Genomic DNA, 20,442 nt, shown 5'->3' on the forward strand with positions numbered 1-20,442 from the left:
TACCCAAGACAATTGTCATCACATCACCGCAAGCCAACAACCAATGGAATGGAATCAACAGGTGGAATATCCAGTAAGAAATCCAGAATTTCAGAATAGATTTATTTTTATTTTTTACAAATAACTTATCTGTTACAAAGACAGTTTTCCCAGCTAAAATCAAAAACACTTTAGATATCCAAATTAGTTTTATTTATTTATTAATAAAACATGTATGAACTGACTCTTCACACCAAGCTTTGCAGAGAACGCTGAAAACTGGGTTTCTTTGGGGTGTTTACAGGAAAAAATATGACATAAGTGCTTAAGAGAGACAACAAAGAATTTAGCTTCTACCTAATCGTTTTTTAACAATATACTAAGCTTTGGTTTAAAAAAAAATAATCATCTTGATTTGTGACTGCATAGATAATCAATGCAAATGCCATTCTAAGGCATTAATGTAAGGCAACGTGAAAAACTTCACAAAGAATAATAAACTATTCCACAATTAAGGTAAAATCATTACAATGGTAAACTTTTAAACCATCCTCATCAAACAAAAGCTTCACAGGACAAATTAAACCAAATAAAAATAAGCTACAAAGAGGACAGTCACCATTTTGTCTCACTTTATTAGAAATATAAAGATGGCACTGTCCTTGTCTTTTTTTTGGAGGATATATTCTAATCTTCTGGCCAGGAGGAGATATGGTGAGGCACATACCTATATAAATATCTGCTGATTTGAAACTGGAATACTTTAAAACATATTAATCCTGATCTTTGGAACACTCTAGAAAACCCCATTTATACTGCATAGCAAAATACTCTGATTCTGAAAGCCCTCAGGAAACAGTCACCTTCCACCAAGCTGTACATGGACAACACCTTAATACAATTGCCAAAGTATTTTCATCCATCTGACTCGAAAGCTTCTATTTTGATGCAAGTTTTAGGATGAACTGAAAAATTCATGGGCCTCTTGACGCTGAGGTGTAAAAGTCCCCAAATATTAAACCTACATTCCAGTTGTCAGATAAGATGGCATTCTGCTTTTGAGCTTTTTTCACCAGTCCAAGAGCTCAGGCATCCTAGAAAACTTGTCCATCTTTTGATTTTGCTGCATCTGCAGATCGTACACGGAAATTGTGCATTTACACAAGCGATGAACAGACTGAGTGGACGAAGCTTCATGACTGAATAGTTTTCATACAACTGCTCCCCTTTTTACGCAATACTTAAATTCTCACACAAATCAAGTAAAGAGCTTAAAAGGGACACCGTGCTTATTGGTTTGAAAGAAAATGGAAACAAAAGACAAAACAAAGTTAATAAAGTCTATAACGCTATACTTACAGGAAATACAAGTGTTTCATAGTGTGAGGAAGAAGGCATTTAAGGCACATATTATTATTCTAAAATTATGTACAGTAAAAAGCTCAAGGGTATTTCCTCCCTCCATGTACTGTACACATAAAGCATGCAATTTATTTTCCGTTATTTGTACTGTAGATTGAAGAGATTGATAAGGGCCACTACAGGGGAGAACAAGAGGCACGTTTTGGTGGCAGTATTAACACTGCTAGTTTCCCCCAGTCATCCTATAGAAAGAGCAACCAAACAAATAGTCCACAAGTAGTCTCGTTAGTTTTCCCTTCAGGTGTGAGGTGACGGCTGAACAAAGTTCCCATTCCTGATTAGGCCGTCGCAGAAGAAGAAATAAATCAGCAAAGGCAAATTGGCACCCATGTTGGTTTTCGTGTGTGTGTGTGCCCCCACACTGCAGGACACTGATAATACTGTATAAGGAAGCAGTGAGGCATCCCCAGGGGTAAAGTTTCCCGTGGAGCGTTGAGCAGGAGGGAGGGAGGGGGGGGGGGGTGACCCCACGCATGCAGACACTCCAAGGTGAGGTATCATCCAACTCTGCTGGCTAAGTAAAGTAACACAACCTGTAAACACTATCCAGTCAAGCCTTCAGTGGACAGCATTCTACTAACCTCAGAGGAGGGGGGAAAAGAAACAGGACCAAAATGGAAAAAACTACAAACCCTGTCCGTTCATTTTCTTACTACTAGCAAAAGAAAGAAACAACTTTTCTAATCTAGTTTCTTTGACTCTCATAGAAAAGTGGAGCGAGGTGTTGGGTATTGTCGGCGTCTTTGTGGCTCAGAAGTGCCGTGGAAACTCGCACTGTTCACAGCGGTTGAGGGCGGGGTGGTTGAGGAAGGTGCAGGCCGTGCAGCTCCACTGCGTCCCCTCGTCTTCCTCCTGGTCTGCTACAGTCTTTACGCTCTTACTGCTCGACTCTGGATGGAGGGAGGGAAGGAAAGAGGGAGAGCGAGAGGAGTTAGTCACCCAACAGACTACAGAGATAAACAGACACACAGGCAGCTGCAGGCAATGAACATCAATCAATGTGGGGTCAGACTGTCAGCGGCGAATCAATGTGTCAGTCAATGTGCTGGTTTGTTTTCTGCAATAAAACTGGAATTTTTTCACTGCACCACTGATGGATTGAGTTGGCAGTTGTTGGTAGTTGCTGAATCACTGTGGTTCTTTCACCCTCCAGGATGTGTATTGCACAAGAAAATGATTGTTCAGTAAAAAGCTGAGGGATGGGCCTGGAGAAATACAACCACTCTCAAATTCATAGACAGAGCTATGGATGCAAGGACTAACCATTGATGACATCAAAATGATTGTTTTAACCATGTTTTGAGGCTATAGTGTTTGTTTACATGTACTTTGTTTACATTGGAGTAAAACAAGCTTATTTTTGGGTTCTGATGGGGTACGACAGTTGAACTAAGCTCCTGAGGCATTTATAAGTTATATTCTTCAATAATCAATGGGTACATATCATTAGTTTATAAGTCAAAAAATGGATGTAGCAACTGCAGATTGCCCTTTTAGTGCTAAGAAAGTATCAGAGTGCGTAGAGAATCCTGACACATGTTCAAATAACAACAACAGGCAAACCTCTCATCAACAAATGTGCTGAAGGGATGACTCAAGTTATTTTCTAGGGGTCAATGGTGCTTTCTAAGTATGAAATGGCAAAACGTTATCTAAAGGTCCTCTGTTGTAAGATCGTTATGGTGTGCAGGGTGGGAGGACAGAACTGACCCAGTATGAAGGAGGGAAGGGGAGAGACAGAGGGACAGACGGACAAACAGACAGAGCTACAGGTACCAACCCAGGGGGAGAGCAGCAGGGGGAGGAGGGGCAGAGGAGGGCTCCATGGTTAGCGTGGAGGTGACATGAAATGTTCTTCTGTCTGTCCCCTGACCCTCTGGCTCTGACAGGTCCCAAGCACAGGATGGAGGGAAGGAATGAAGCAAGAGATGGAGGAGAGGAATGGCATGAAAACAAAGATGATATATGCAGAGGTGAAAACACCAATAATGGCAGGTTTTACAGATACAGAATGAAAACACTTAGGATGAAGGTAGCATATGTGAGGAGAACCATTTAATCAATGCAGACTTTACCCAGATAGACAGAAATAAACACCTGATAGAAATACAGATCTAAAGCCCCATTACCAATAGATATTCATAGTTGACTAAGTTTAACACCAAGAAATTAGAGAGGGGAAGTGGAAGCAGAAGAGGGTCAGGTTGTCCAGAGGTGACCATGCAACCTTTCCTAAACTTACCAACACATAAAGTACCTTTGGGTTTGGGTGGGACAGGACCTAGGAATCCAATGTTGTCATAGAAGTTATGAATGGCACTGGGATTAAAGTGTGGTCCTACGACAAACAGGACAGAGACATCATAAGCAAAACTGAAATAGTGAGCATAAGTATGCATAGCATACGAACATACACGCAACAGTCACACATACAGCAACAACTGAGTATGAGTCACAGACCAATAAAGCAAGGGACTGCAGTCTAACACACAAAGACAAATAAAGAACTCAGAAAACAAAGCCATAACTCTTTACTCTTCACAAATCCGTCTATTGAATAGAAGCCATATTCAATTCTGAGCCACCTTTCTTTCTCCATTCCCCTGTGTGACTGTGCTAGCTGGTGTATGAATCCTGTCAGCCGTGGAGAGCAGCCAGGGGGGCTATAAATCCCTTGTTACCAACCAGCAACAGGATGCAATTCAGGAAACAACTGGTAGTTAACATTACAATGGCAGCACCTTGACTGCGTGTGCCGAGGGGATGTGACCAGACCAGGCCTGGCAGAGGCAGACAGACCTACTACTGTACAGCTGTCCTGGACACAGGTCATGTTCCCCACTCTGTTATATTCCACATTAGTTTCCCCTCTCTGACTCTCTCTCTCTCTACAGAGCTACCCATCATAACATATAGAAAATCGACTAAACATGAAACATGAGGACCGGGCTATCCGAAGTAGGCGATCTAAAAGCATCACAAAGAGTGCATGTTAAAACACCACGAACACACTGGACGTACAGCACACGTATACACACCACACAGGCAGCTGGTGTCACATTCATCACAACACTGACAAGCACGTTGACAAAGCACACCCTCAAAACCAACCGAGCCTCCTACCTCTTGTTTGAAGGAGATCGATTTCTTTGGTTAAAAGGTCAATGTCGATCTGCAGTATCCTGTTTTTGCATCGCAACTGCTGCATTTCCTCAATCTGATAAGAGAGAAGGAAACAGGGTCATAAAAACAGCCAGTGACAGACAGACAGACAGACAGACAGGCAGACAGACAGACAGACAGACAGGCAGACAGACAGACAGACAGACAGACAGACAGACAGACAGACAGACAGACAGACAGACAGACAGACAGGCAGACAGACAGACAGGCAGCAGCATGGTCTGCTGAAGAGACACAGTGGAGGAGTAGAGAGACTGAGAGCCTCGGCACATGCTGTACTGTACTGACACAAAACACAAGCCTGTAATAAGTCAATGGAGGTGCATGGAGCCAAGTGGGTTAACAGTGTCAGGGGGAGAGTTATCTCCAGATCTCCCTGGCCTAGTGAATACACAGAATACACGACACAAGAGCTACTGAGTTCAACTCCAGGCTTTTAACTTCCACGTCCTCTTTTTCCTGCCCTGACTAACACACAGTGATAGTTGACAAAAACAGCTGATTCAACAGAAAACTCAGAGCACCACTTGATTTGCGGTCTGATGTAGTTCAACAAACTCACAGCTGCATGCTTAACATAAACCTGACATTGGGTGAAAAAACGAGGAGGAAGTGTGTGTGTTTTATGAATTGCCCCAAAGAATCATGGTTTCCTTAGAAAATACACCATGGGACTCAGGAGCGAATTGTCAAGTCAAATTGCCATGGACCTTTACTAAGACTGACCAATGTGTAAAACATGACAAACCCATTTATGAAGATAATATGCAGCTCAATATGTAGTAAACAAAAATGAAATGCGTGAATACAGTTACTGCACAAGGAACGGAACATTGATGTTCTAGTCGTTGTAGTATCCGTCTGTGGGAGAGTAGTGTCTGTGGGGACTTACCGAGGGAATTTGGGACTGGGAGTTGGATCGTTCTAGCCGTCTCCTGGTCAGGTCGTTCTCCATCTCGTTGACCTCCTCTTTTAGCTTCTCCAGCTTCTTCTTCTTCAAGTCCAGCTCATGCCACAGCCGGTCCATACGGGCCTTCTGGTGAACCAACAGGGCTGCAAGATACATAGTACACATTAACACTGTGACAATGTGACATGGGGACAGACTGATGGCTTCTCTCTGACAGCGGAAGTAGACGCTTACAGTACAGGCTTATGGTGTGTTTGAAGAACCACAAGAGCAAGATACATTTCCCTTTAGGAAATAACGCTACGTGCGGTGGGCTGAGTAAGAATCATACAGTAGCATAATCATTCTTCATTTCATGGCCTACTTTAGAAAGGGCTTTTGGGGGAGTGAACAATGATCCTGGGAAAAACCTTGCTTAAAACGCTTCATAGGAAGCGTTACATTGTCTTATAACGCATTGATAACATACTATATGCTATGCGGAAATGTATTCATTCCCTACACAGAAAGACCAAAGTAAACTACAAACACAATACCCCCCAACACTCAGAAGTAGGCTTTGTGTTTTTCCAGGCAGCAGCACCCCCCAAGGCCAAGCAGAGCTGGGAGTGGCATTCGAGCAAGAGAGGAATGCATGGAGAGGGCTGCAGTGAAAGATAGGGGACAGAAGTCTCAGGCTCAGGTCCGGGGAGAGAGAGGAGAAGCCCCACGGTAGTCGCAGCAGCGAGTGAGCGTCTATCAAAGGCCACAGGCACTGACTCACACGTAATCCAGTCAAAAGTCCAAAAAAGGAAACGCTGCGCTCCAACACATTTGACTCACATTGCCCGCAGTCAAAGGGCAGTCTGCGCAAACCCAGCATTATTGCAGCTGACTCATGCTCCAATCACACCCCTCCCTATGCGAGTCACCTTTAACAATTCATCTACTCCCTCAAATCAGGCTTAGATGAAGCAGGGTTTTAAGACCAAGAGGATTTTAATGAGACAAACGTCTACACAATTTGGCTTAAAAAATGCATTAGTGTCAATATTATGGAAATCCGAGTTAAAACCAGGCATAAACGATACGCTAGAGTCAAATTACTTTCTTGGCAGAACGCAGTGGAAAAAGCATTTACTACTGGTGGACAAAAATGCATACTATTCCTTATTGTTGTGAGGGATAGTTACTCTGAAAAGTTCCTGCAGGCTCTTTCAACCATTGTACTGTGTAAGTGGATGTTATGTCTCTTTGGGCACTTGACTTTTGTTGCACAACTTATTTGTCATGTGATTGAGGGATACCATAGTTCAACCTAACAATTGCACAACGAACTGTATCCGGATGTGTGTTTGTGGGTGAGTGTCTATACTTCCTAATGATAGACTGTGACCGTCGACAAAGCAAAGCAGCTAACAGATAACCCTGATCCGGTCTCACCTTGTGTGTATGCTGCGTCGTCTGAACCCATGCTGAGACTGCATGGCTCGCTGGGCCTCTCCCTGTGTGCAGACAGCGGGTCTGAGAGATGATGGGGCTCCGGCTCCACAAAATGGTGGTCCGAGGGGAGGCTAAGAAGATTAGTGGCCTCAAAGGTAGGGGAAACAACGCCAGGGGACACTGCTGGGGGCTTGTTGGGGGACACTGTGATTTTGAAAGTGTACTTGGTGTTGGGCTGGGTGACCACCACTCGGGGCGAGGTGGCCGTGCCTCCCCCTCCCATAGACGCACGGGACTTGGGTGGGTGGTGGTGGATGTAGGCGGGGCCCATGCTCACCTGGCCCCCCATATTCCGGGCCCCCTGGGACCCGTGCGGAGGAGGCTGAGCAGAGATGTAGACGGTTGGAGGGTTTCTGCCTCCACCATCATCGTTATTAGCAGTAATGTAAAACTTGGGTTGGGAGCGAGAGCCGGATGGGGCCATGACGGCCTCGTCAGAGGGGGTTGTAGTAGCAGAGGTGGGCGGGCTGGCAGAGATGTAAACAGTGGGCTGGCTGCGGCTCAGGCCCGGGCCTCCGATGGACAGGGGGGTAGTGGTGGGGCCAGGGGCTGCCCCGACAGAGGAGGAGGATGACGGGCAGGAGGAGGAGGTGGAGGAGTTGGAGCGGGGGCTGCTGCTGGTGCGCAGCATGGCCGTGGTCGTGGTGGAGTTGCTCCTCTGAGGAGATTCAAGTTTGATCTCTATCTGGTTCTTGCGCGGTCCGGTGGAGATGTTCTGGATGTTGTACTGGCTGAAGGAGGACATGCCGGAGGGCATAACCGAGGACGAGGCACCAGAGGAGGAGGTCTGACCTCCAGAGGGGGCCTGGAAGATGGAGGAGGGGGCCTGTGGGTTGGTGGGGGAGCTGATGGGCATGTAGACATGGGAGGTCTGGTGGCCCTGTGACTGGTGCTGTGAGGTATGTGAGGAGCCGTGTTGGTGCTGCTGGGAGGAAGGGCCTGTCCAGGAGCCAGGCAGTGAGGAGGGATGGGAGATCTGGTAGATCTGCTGCTGGGCCTGGGAGGTGGGGCTGTACTGGGCCCTACCCGCCTGCTGCTGCTGGCTCTGCCGGGTCGTACCGCCGGGCTGGGTCACGTAAGGCCTGATGTAGATAGAGTTACCCTGTGGACTGCTCAGGCCGGACTGTGTATGGGGCCCGCCGTGTATGTGCAAAGAGGTGGGGGTGTTGCGACCCGTCTGGATGTTGGGGGCCAGGGTGACGGTGATGGGGTTGAAGCGGGGCGTCTGCTGGCCATGCTGGCCCATGGACTGTCCTTTGCCCCCCAGCTGGTAGAGTCCCAGGTGCTGGGGCGGCTGGGGCTTGCGCGTGGGCTCCATCACGCCAAACACATTGAGGCTGGAGGGTACCTGCACGGGGGCTGACTGGGGCTCCTGCTGGAAGAAGTCACTGTTGGGGGGCTGTCCTGTCTGGAGGGGCCCGTCGCTCAGGCTGTGGGACAGAGTCCTGCTGCCGTTCATCCTCAGGCTGTCCTGTCCCGGGGCCGCATGCACATTCTGAAACTGAGACTGCAGGCCCAGGTTCAGCTGGGTCATGTGATTGCGGAGCCTGATGAAGCTGGGGTCGTCGGTGTTGTTGAGGTTGCCTCCTTCGCTGTACAAGTAGCCCGGGCTCACCTGAGACAAGTACTCACAACAGGCGTCCAAATTGTTGTTGTTCTGAAGAAAAGAGAAGCTTCAAATCAGTCATTTGTGATATATCAGAACAATATATTGTTTTGTAAAACCTATGGATTGGAAAGAAGGATACCCCAGACTCACCTGCAGAACACACTGGGACACAACACCCTCTGGAACTTCAGGGAACTTCTGCCGCAGGTCGTGCAAAACCTGAATGTCAATTTGGTGGCTTCCCTGGGCCATTCGTGTACTGCCAGGTCAGGACTGCTCTGCTCGCTCCGTTCAGCACACTGACGATGCCTCAGTGGTGGCAGCACCTCAGCCACAGCTTGAGCATCTTCTGGAAAACAGATGCTTAGGTTAGTACCCACAGTTGTAACCGAACACACACACACACATAGCAGTTTCTGGTTTCCCGCTATTCCATACTCATACACACCCTCTCTTGGTCTACACAGAGTAAAGAGACAGTGTGTACTGTATTGGTACCAGTCTGTGTTTTGAAAGGATGTTAATGACAAGGTAGGACTATGCGTGATGCAGTGACAAGGAAGGAGGGAGCACAAACTTCATACTGGTGAAAAACACCAGGCAGACATTTTGAGGTTGCCTTTTTCATCATGGTGGGGAGCTTTCAAAACAATATTTCAGAAATCCTTTTAATATAGGAAAGGCATTCATTTCACAGCCCTTCCCCTCCCCAAAAGCCTCTTAATAAAAGAGTAGGAAACCACCTCGGACTATTGAGGAAGCAAAGCCTTTCCAACCAATCTTAACGTCAACATTCTCTTATTAAGGACAGAGCAGACCCAAACAGTAGCTCCCAGTAATGCAGCAATCTGCACATAATCATCAGTTAAGCCCCAAAGTCAATGCCAGCGCTACAGAGGAGCTTTGAGGCAAGCAAAAACACTGCTTTACTTCTGATAGACCAGCATAGAGCACTGAGCAGTAGGGCCACACAGTGTGAATGATGCTGACCCAAGAGCACGGAATTGGGGGTCATTTTACCCTGGTGAATATTTTAGCCTAGATATACAGAACCAAGGAGAATAGTGGATTTTCATGAGATTAGCACGGTGTATCTTGGTAAATGGCCTATTTCTAACCACACTCATTCAAAACTTCCTCTAGTGGGAGGCTCGGAATATGCCATTCAAAACATTGCAACAGTAGCACACCCTTCTCTATTCTGCTTCTAAACCTGCGCTGTAGGCCCTGAAAAACTTGCAGAGATCAATCCAGTGTGGGTGGAGGATGAGCATCCTGGATTCTCTCAAAGTTATAGGTCCCTTGATGGTAATCCAATCCATCAGATTGGATGTCAGGCCAAATGAAATCCAGAAGCGTCTTAAGGAATATTACACACAAAGTATGATCCTCTGATAAGAGGAGTGAGACATTGCAGCTTCTGAGCACATTACTCCTCTTGTGCCAAGGAGATTACATAGCAAGTAGAAGTGCTGTCTTATCTGAGCTGTGAGCATATGTAATGTCATAACTGAGGAGATGTAAATCTGGATGACAAAACATCCCACCAGAGCTGTTGATAACAGTGGGAGGAGCTACAGGGCTACTGTCAGAAGAGGGAGCCAGCAGCAACAGGCCTCTAGTCCTAACAGGAACGGCCTGAGACTGAGATACCATCTGAAAACTGGCAGGATATTGAATTGGATGATACAATGAAACAACTAGTCTGATCGTGACACACTATTGCAATGTGTCCTCACATGAGAAAAACGTATAAATCATGTTTCAGACAGAGTGAGACACAGAATAACAGAGGCTGGGTACATCATTTTCTTTCTGCCCAGGCACTCAAACAGTCATTCAATGCCTTCTTTTGTCCTTTGCAATACAATGAAATTGAAAGTTTTGCAATCATACCACCAAACTGAAGAATTAATTTCAGTGCATCAAGAGAGGAGCAAGCAGCATGGAGAGGCTCTCTCTGTAAATGCAAACCAGAGGAAAACAGTTTGCCATATCTCAGATTACAAGTTTAGAGCAAATGTAACCGCCTCCAGTGAAGGGGTCTTGCTCCGAGAGTAGCAGATGAAGCTAATAAGGTCTATGGAAAACAAGGCTTTGTTGTTTCAATCCCCTGAGCCAAAGCTGGGGCTCCTCAACACTACTAACACAAATATACCTGTGTGATGTAGAAACAGGAGCATAGGTCAGCCCAAAGGGCATAGTGGTGAACTCTTATGATCCACCATTCAGGCTCCTCTCGTAGACTGGGCTGCAGGACTAGTCTGTCTGTGGGAAAGGAAATTCACTACTTGGCAACTGATCCAACTACAGCTCAACATTGTGGTTAGAGTTTTTTTTTACCTGCCTTCAAAAACAAAAGGTCCACACTGCACATAAATACAGGCCAAAAAGAAAGGCCCTGGTTTGGCTCAGCCTCACAGTCACTCCTGGGCCTGTGGAAGGAGGGAGGGAGCAAAGAGGGGGCCGGTTCCCTCTGAGGGGGTGGTCATAGGTCCTGAGAGGAGAACTGTGGAACCCGGGGAGATAAATAAACAAAGCTCCCATTGCAGAGCTGTTATTCCCAGTGCCAGAGCACTGACCCGCAGCGCGAGGCTAATTTCTGGAGGTAACAGCCCCTGCCACGCTCTGTCAATGGACTCATTTACTCAGTAGGAGTGGGTGCACCATAAAAATGTCCACTTCAATTAGAGAAAAAATGTAATGTGTATTAACGATCCTTCGGTGGAGAGATTGTAACTGGACACAGTGCTGTTGCAGCATCCCTGACATTAAAAAGCCAAGTCAACTAAAATGTATGTTATGCACACTTATTCTAAACAAACAAGTTGTAGCCTACTTCATCTATGTCATTTATGTTCATATGGAGATGATGAATGCAACTTTGTTACAACCTGCAGTGTGTTACTTTCCTGATCTAGTGTGTAGCTGCAGTAGGTAAAGTTCACGGCTTCTATAAATGAGAACCTGGAGGGTTGTAGGTCCAAGGTAACCCTATTTGTAGGGATCAGATATCATTATATATGGCCAGCACATTTGAATCTGATTGATAGAAAATAGAGGCCCACTACACAGCCAGCCAGCCAGCCTTTTCCTCATTCGGTCCCAGTGCCTAACATACCTCTCAACACGGCTAGTCCCCTGGGTTAAACCAGCTGGTAGATCTTCTGGCTATGCCATCGATACACCAGGGCCATTACCACAGTGAAAAACCCTATAAATCCCACAGTCTTCAATCAGAGCAGTCCTCTGCAGCGTCAGACACCAGGCAGCAACACAGCTTGGAATGTCTAACTACCTCGCAGTCCGGCGAAATTTAAACAAATAAAGGGACTAATTGGCAGTGGACGCTCTGAGGCCTGCTGGCAGGCGCCCCAGTACTCCAGTGTGGCCGCCTTGTACACACACACACAGATATACACACACAAACAGTCACACACACGCACGCTACTGTGCAAATACACATCTGCTGTGGGTCAAGGTACGACGATCCAATCATTCACTTCAATATTTGGGGCAAAGCACAATTGTGAACAAAAGAGTGTTGTCAAATCCTCAAAAGCATCAGTGCTACAAATGAGAGCTTCAAGGCCTCATTCAACAACCCAACATTTCTAACTATCCAAGGGATATTTGAACAGGGGAGAACAAGAAATCCCATTCAAAATACACTGAGTGTACAAAACATCAGGATCTCTTTCCAGGACATAGACTGACCAGGTGAATCCAGGTGAAAGCTATGATCCCTTATTGATGTCACTTGTTAAATCCACTTCAATCACTGTAGATGAAGGGAAGGAGACAGGTTAAATAAGGATTTTTAAGCCTTGAGACATGGATTGTGCATGAGTGCCATTCAGAGGGTGAATGGGCAAGACAAAATATTTAAGTCCCTTTGAATGGGGTATGGTAGTAGATACCTGGCACACTGGTTTGAGTGTGTCAAGAACTGCAAAGCTGCTGGGTTTTTCACACTCAACAGTTTCCCATGTGTATCAAGAATGGTACACCACCCAAAGGACATCCAGCCAACTTGACACAACTGTGGGAAGCATTGGAGTCAACATGGGCCAGCATCCCTGTGGAATGCTTGACACCTTGTAGTCCATGCCCCAACTAATTGAGGCTGTTCTGAGGGAAAAGGGGGTGCAACTCAATATTAGGAAGGTGTTCCTAAAGTTTTGTACACTCAGTGTATATAAGTCAAATTAAGCAGCAGATCATCTGAGAAATATTTGTTCATGTTTAAAATATTTACAAATGAGTCTAATTTTGATGGACCACTTTCAACAGCTTGTCTTAAAGGGTAGGAAGCATGAGTTTTTACTCACCAAAGTAACAACACAGTGTGGTCAAAGACTTAGTAACTTAGTTGTAGTCACGATCTGGTTACCTATAACTACAAACATAGTTATGTTTTTTTTACATATTTATTAACTTATTTACGGATATCTTCTAAACTACCCACAATTAGTGTCGTCACGATAACAGAATTTTAACTTCGATACCGATACCAAGTTTAGTATCACGATACTCTATACCATCACGATACTCGATACCAAAACGATACCACCAAAAAAAAGAAGACCCAGTCACAGAATGGCACTTGATCTAGACAGATAATCTTGATCAGACTCAGCTACTGCTCCATTCAATTGTTGGGCATCTTTAGAGTTCAATATCATTACATTACAAAAATTGTATGTCCATTTTTTTGAGACAGCCATGTATGCATTCATTAATAAATTATACAATCAATTTGACTTTGTTTTTACCAATCTAACTACAAAACAACATAATGGTAATCATTTATTTGAATGGTAAATCTCTATTGATGTCACGCCCTGACGTATGGAACTCTTGTTTGTGGAGTAAGGGTGTGTGAATCTATGTTTACTATGTTTAGGATCTAGAGTTGTGTTTCTATGTTTGGCCGGGTGTGATTCCCAATCAGAGACAGCTGTCGCTCGTTGTCTCTGATTGGGGATCATATTTAGGTAGCCCAGTTGCCTACTATGTTTGTGGGATCTTGTTCCGTGTATAGCCTTGGACTTCACGTTACGTTACGTTGTTTTGTTTTGTGTTTAGTATTAAATAAACATGTTTGCATACCACGCTGCACCTTGGTCTGACCCGTCTCTCAACGATTGTGACAATTGATAAACTGGGTAAATCAAGATGTAGCTTAGGTATTTTCACAATACAGGTGAATGCATATTATTCAATAGGAATGTGTGCATGCATTGAGTTATTGAGCTTGTTTTAGCTGATTTCATGGGGCTACAGATGACAAACAATCTTTTCAATTTATTTTATTGGCAACTGCTTGGAGAACATTTTTATTTTATTGTACTGATCAACAACATTTGCATAGAAGAAGCAATCTCTTATTTTATAAAAGTGTGCGCTGTCTCTTTAAGAAAGTAATGACATAGTTTGAGGCAGGATGAGGCTGTGGAATCTGACTTTGTGGCTATGGAATCTAGTGGAAACCAGACGGAAGGCGAGGGAGACGAAGAAGTTAATGCGCTTTGGTGGCGAGGGAGACTAAATGAATTAATAAAGTTTTTGGTGACAAAAATTATCACCAAGTACTAGGTTAGTGAATTCAGCTGTAAGCTAGCAAAGAAAGTTAGCCTACAATTAATGCTGGAAGCTACTGGTATTGTATTGCATTGTAAAAGTGTTCTAGCCTTTATGGACATTGTTTCAACATTTCTACATGTTGTGTTGCATTATTTAAGTATGTTAACATCTGTGCAGCATGAGTGGGGAGCTAACAGCAGCCCAGACAGCTCTAGTAATGAATGAGTAAGTGGAGCAGGCACTTTCTTTGCGTTGCGTTAATACAGACTTGATCCTCTCAATCACGAGACACATTTGAACAGAAGTACCGAACGTAACAAAAATTCTAGTACCTAATGTTTTGTACACTCAATGTATATAAGTCAATTTAAGCAGCAGATCAGCTGAGAAATATTTGCAAACGAGTCTCATTTTATTGTACTATGGTTCAGACCACCTTAAACAGCTGGTGTACCTCAGATTACAGCCATGATGGAAACAGCTCCTCTTAAAGGGTAGGAAGCATGAGTTTACTCACCAGCTTTTACTCATGCAGTGCTAACGTAATGTTAGCATGTTGGTAGGGCTAACGTTAGCAGGCTAGTTGGTTAGAAACCTTGCAAGCTGATTTGTAACAAATTCATAAAGTATTTGCTTGTAAGTTGGCTGAAAATGGAATTGAAACCAGTAGTCATGAGTGCAAACGATTGGTTTAATTTGAAGTTATACATTTAAAGTTATTTCTGTTGGAGTTAACATTATAGAGATTAGGCTGGTTTGCCAGGTCCTCCATATTACGTCACACCCCGCAAAAACATTTTCCGGCGTGACTTCCGGCATGACACGAAGTGTAACTTTGCATTGGGACTTGATGCGTATACTAATGCAAATCCATATGTTACATGTGGTTACATTTATGCTACCTACCCTTTAAAGCATGGCGTACCTCAGATTACAGCCATGATGGCAACAAACTGAAGCCAGGCACACAGAGGGGACTAACTCTCCTTCTCTCTAACACACACATGTTCATATTCACCCACACACACACACACTCGCTCACACACACACACAAACACACGTCGTCTTCTGGAAGCATGGAACTTGATCCATTCTTTCACATGAATATCGTTTTGATTCAACGACACTGTGGAACTTTTACCTTCCACTAAGGATTTTGAAAGCATAAGCCTGAATGGAAACTTCATTGAGGTGCCTGGTCTTAACAGATAAGTATTTATACAGCACAGACATCGCACAGCCTCCCCTCTCGAATATAAAAGTGGTTTACCACTACATTAATGTCATATTGTTAAACAGAATGAACATCTAGACTTTAAGAGAGAACACACCGCACCGAATGTTGATCTGCCGATCATCTGACGTTCGTTCGCTTGCTGACTGCGTGGTGTGTTTTGGGGGCCACCTGCAGATAGCGTCTGACTGACGACATTTGCTAGCGTTTCTACATGTACAATCGGTTTCCCTGCCGGTAATTTGTTTGTACTTTGAGCCAATCAGAGAGCACGAGTGGGGAGCGGAAAGGATGGCCAACAATAAGAAAAAATAGGCTACTTTCCCGGTGACATCATCCACCCCCTTGCAGCTTCCTAAATGAGCCAGTCACACTTCATATGCAATGTGGGCTATGGGATGGTAGCTAGCTAAGTGCACAGGCACAATGCACACAACACTAAATACTTACTCCAAGCTAGCTAGCTGGCCACTGTAGCTACAGGTAACTGCCAAAATAATGGAAACACTTGAGTAAATGAGGGATATAAAGTATATTGAAAGCAGGTGCTTCCACACATGTAGTTCCTGAGTTAATTAAGCAAATAACATCATGCTTAGGGTCATGTATAAAAATGCTGGGCAGGCCATTATTTTGGCTACCATTGCTATGCCCCCATAAGATGACAATGCCCCCATCCACAGGGCACAAGTGGTCACGAATGGTTTGATGAGAATGAAAACAATGTAAACCATATGCCATGACCATTTCAGTCACCAGATTTCGAACACTTATGGGAGATTCTGGAGTGGCACCTGAGACAGCCTTTTCCACCACCATCAACAAAACACAAAATGATGGAGTTCCAGACACAGTAGAATCTATGCGAAGGTGCACTGAAGCTGTTCTGGCTCATGGTGGCCCAACGCCCTATTAAGACACTTTATGTTGGTGTTTCCTTTATTTTAGCAGTTACCTGTAGTTTTGACATTATAATTAAATCACAATGGATTAGTTTCCATGAAGCAGCTGCCTGTGTTAACTGCCAAGAGTTAGTGCAGTGTCTTTGGCTAGCTAGCTATGTTGTGCTAGCTAGCGAATGACATGCTAACCGTTTAGCTACCAAAAAATGTAGCTATGGGCTGGCATTGGCAGTATGGGATTATGTAGAGGGAATTAAGTTGTTTCTTTGTCATCTTGCTAGTAAGTTATCTAGCTGTGGCCATCTGGCTAGTATCAACAAGGGGTTTCTACAACAATAGCAACATTCGCGCAGCAAGCTAGTTAGCTAACATTGGCTACCTACAAAGCAACACATACAGGGAAATTAAGCTTAAGAATGCAACGCTACTGCCACCTTCTGGTTTGGAGCATTTTAACAAGGCTGTCGGCTTCAAGGTCTGTGCTATGTGAACACAAACTGATTGACTGCCGACACTGTTTGGAGGTGCTAAGTACTCTTGGCAATCCTACTGGTGTGTCTCAGCCCTAATAGAAAGTACGATCACACTACATTTTAAACTGAAAACTTAAACCAGACTGTCTCATCTAGAATTTGTCTACACAACAGTATGATTCTGCTGGTTTTTTCATATATGTATATTGTCACTTTAAAAATTTTATTTTGTTATATATATTTTTTTGTAGTACTTTTTAACCCTTTTTCGTGATATCCAATTGGTAGTTACAGTCTTGTCCCATCGCTGCAACTCCCGTACGGAGTCGGGAGAGGCGAAGATCGAGAGCCATGCGTCCTCCGAAACACAACCCCACCAAGCCGCACTGCTCACTTAACCCGGAAGCCAGCCACACCAATATGTTGGAGGAAACACTGTACAGCTGACGACCGAAGTCAGCGTGCATGCGCCCGGCCGCCACAAGGAGTTGCTAGAGCGCAATGGGACAAGGACATCCCAGCCGATCAAACCCTCCCCTAACCCGCTAGGCCAATTGTGCGCCGCCTCATAGGTCTCCCGGGCGCGGCCGGCTGCGACACAGCCCGAGATCGAACCCGGGTCTGTAGTAACGCCTCTAGCACTGCGATGCAGTGCCTTAGAACGCTGCGCCACTCGGGAGGCGTTACTTTAAATTGAAGCTTTTTTAGCACACATGCACAGTGCACAAATGCATATTGTTTTAAATCTCTGTCAGTAGGGATAAAAAAACGATCTACTGTATAACCCAACAAATTGATTAACAACATATAAGCGTACATGTTCCCATTTCACATACATGTGAGTAACGGGCGGCAGGTAGCTTAGTGGTTAAGAGCGTTGTGCCAGTAACCGAAAGGTCGCTGGTTCTAATCACCGAGCCGACTAGGTGAAAAATCTGTCGATGTGCCCTTGAGCAAGGCACTTAACCCTAATTGCTCTGGATAAGAGTGTCTGGTAAATGTAACTGAAGAGCTTTTGTTCCCAGCAAGGTCTTCGAAACAGAAACAAACCATACTCAACTGTGCCATAAAGCTGGGCCTCACGCTGCACATAGCACTGTTGGATCAGCTCGGCTAGGCACTTCAGTTGGAAGACAGGCTGATCTTTTAGTTGCCCACAGAGATAGACAGACCCTGTGTGTGTGTATACTGTGTGTGTGTGTGTACTGTGTGTGTGTGTGTGTGTGTGTGTGTGTAGTGAGGGGGGGTTGACAGGAAATAAAACATTATTCAGCACCACAGCCTGCAGCTGGTGGTTGATTGGAAGCAGGCAAGGGCACCAGCTCCCCAGGTTGACCAACCCCTCCCTCTCAGGGCAATGTGGGAAACTGGGTCTCACAAACACAGATGAACCTAAACCTCCACTACACTTCTTGTCTTAGTGAGCATTCAAAGGGGTTGTCAATTTTCTCTGTTTGTTTTCCTGTGTAAACAATGTAAATAACATGGAAAAGTTGCCTGGTAGGTTGTGTCTGTCCTGACCGTATAAGGAATTAGCAGGAGGGGAAGGGGGGATTTAGAAGCGGTAAGTTGGTGAAGCTCTCTTCCAGGCGCTTGCTGCAGCTTGCTTTTCAGTGTGTGTGTGTGTGTGTCTCTCCTACACAACAGGCTTAATCACTGGTTCACTCCCTCCTTCCCCTTACTCTGCTCCTCCCCCACCTCTTTAACACAACATTTCTGTGGGCAACAAAATGCTGAGTTCACCTAGCAGCCACTTGAAAGTGGAAATGCTGTTGCATTCCATCAATGAGTATGACAACTGGGTTTAACCTGCAGTTATCTTGATACAAGGGGTAACTGGGGTCTGAGCAGGGCTTTAACATTGTATAAGCTACAATATTGATCCCTATGACCAATAAACACAACAATACTATACCAGAGCATAATAATGTTAAGACATATTATGAAAAGACGTTATTGGAAAACTAGAAACTGGTCTTAACTAGATATTTCTGTCCTCTCTTTGCTCAGCCCATTAGGCAGGGCTCCAGACTGCGACCATTTAGTCACATTTTGCAACCCTTTGACTTGGCTGTGCGAGTTACATTTTTAATTGGTCGCATCGGTGCGAGCTGCACATTCTACATGGTCACCTCACAAAACCATGCCAGGCGGAAACTCTGAGGACCCAGAATATTTTATACCATGTTGCAAGTTTGCTAGCACAAGCTTCTGGCTGGACCCAAGTTAATAGTTGATACAATGTTTCAAGTTCCTTGCAGACAGAAAATGCGTAGTCAATGTGATTTATAGGATATTTATTTTTATCTGGATATTTTCTACCAATATATTTTGGGGTCGGGGCCAGCCCTAGATTTTACATGTACTTGTTAGCATCGCTAACCTTCGGACTACAGAGGCTCAGTGGGGTTTGAAAATAGCGCACCTTGTGTTCAGTGCTGGTATTACCGAAAATCCCAGGACGACACAAGGTCGGTATGAAAATCTGGATTGCGCCCAAGCCTACAGTAAAGTACATTATCCTCAAGTACATTATCATCAGGGGTCTGCTTCTGTGTCGAATGAGCCACTCTCTTTCTCTCTCCTTTCCCAAGAAAAAAATGCTCCGGGAGAAAAAAAAGTGTTCTGATTCTATAACATTTTAAAATCCAAATGCTGACAAAACTAATGTTGTCACAGTTGAAGAGAGGATGTTCTCAGCTTTCTGTAGGTATAGTTTTTTTTCAACAAAATGTTGTGCTCAATAGCAACTATTTTACAACCGAGATACTTGATATGGCTTTGAGATACAGAGCGCATGAAATGATTATGCGCATTGGCCATGGCGATTGCAACGTTTTTTTGGGGGCATTACATTTACTGTTAGATTAATACATGGCTACCAGCAGTAGATATTGTATTTAGAGTTAGTGATTTAGCTAATGTATTTAGAGTTTCCACTTACTCAGGTGCTGAATAAGCCCCAAATAAATTAGCATACGATATTAGTGCACATAAAGATTCAGGCAAATTCATCTCTATTGAACGAAGGAAAATCTGAAAATGTTGGAGCCCTATTTTAACAGTAAAATATAAATACAATAGCCTAATTGTCAACCCAAAATGCATGACAATCACTGGATTAGGTTGCACATACAAATATTTTTTATCACAACATGAAATTACTTACTTATTGAATACCATCTCAGAAGTTTATTACACTTTTTAATGAATGACTTTATAAGATTATTTTTAAAGATCATACTGAGTGACGCCGCGGAAAAAATTGGTGCGACCAAATCATGGTCTGGTGCCACCAACTGAAAATCTTAGTGGCACCACTGCCACCAGGGGAAAATGTTAGTCTGGAGCCCTGCCATTAGGTGATTGTAGATGTGCAGGTCAGGGGTTCACTCTACAGCTAGGCATGATTATGTCGGTCTACAGGCACAGTTTATGCAATAACAATAGTTCCCCCGGCCTGGCCTGTGGCTTTAATCTCACTGCTCAACCCAGCCAGGCTGGGAAACAGTTTGGTTCAGGTCAAATGGAGACAACCTAGATGAGTATTACCTAGATGGCTCTGATTACTTCATGACTTTAGGCTTGTATTGCTACTCTCTTGCAGGCCTTGTGGTCAATAAACCACTGATGAACATGCTGGGTATTCCTTGAGGCATAGG

At 44.5% G+C, this 20,442-nt stretch overlaps 1 protein-coding gene across 4 annotated transcripts in view; it reads right to left on the reverse strand.

Annotated features, from left to right (window-relative positions):
- Positions 1 to 175: 175 nt before the first annotated feature.
- Positions 176 to 20,442, reverse strand: part of LOC311107010 (TGF-beta-activated kinase 1 and MAP3K7-binding protein 2-like) — a 78,588-nt gene continuing 58,321 nt past the window's right edge. Inside the window, exons 2-8 of one of the 4 annotated variants that reach the window (XM_084149459.1) lie at positions 8,736 to 8,934; positions 6,917 to 8,633; positions 5,477 to 5,637; positions 4,525 to 4,618; positions 3,644 to 3,739; positions 3,182 to 3,283; positions 176 to 2,291 (exon numbers count right to left, since the gene is read on the reverse strand). In XM_084149459.1, the coding sequence (XP_084005585.1) occupies positions 2,152 to 2,291; positions 3,182 to 3,283; positions 3,644 to 3,739; positions 4,525 to 4,618; positions 5,477 to 5,637; positions 6,917 to 8,633; positions 8,736 to 8,837 (2,412 nt within the window). In that variant the 5' untranslated portion in view covers positions 8,838 to 8,934 and the 3' untranslated portion in view covers positions 176 to 2,151. The remainder of the gene's footprint in view (positions 2,292 to 3,181; positions 3,284 to 3,643; positions 3,740 to 4,524; positions 4,619 to 5,476; positions 5,638 to 6,916; positions 8,634 to 8,735; positions 8,935 to 20,442) is intronic. The other 3 variants (XM_084149457.1, XM_084149458.1, XM_084149456.1) reach the window with 3 other exon arrangements.

The sequence above is a fragment of the Coregonus lavaretus genome (genome assembly GCF_964263955.1).
Source record: "Coregonus lavaretus genome assembly, chromosome: 31".
NCBI lineage: Eukaryota > Metazoa > Chordata > Actinopteri > Salmoniformes > Salmonidae > Coregonus > Coregonus lavaretus.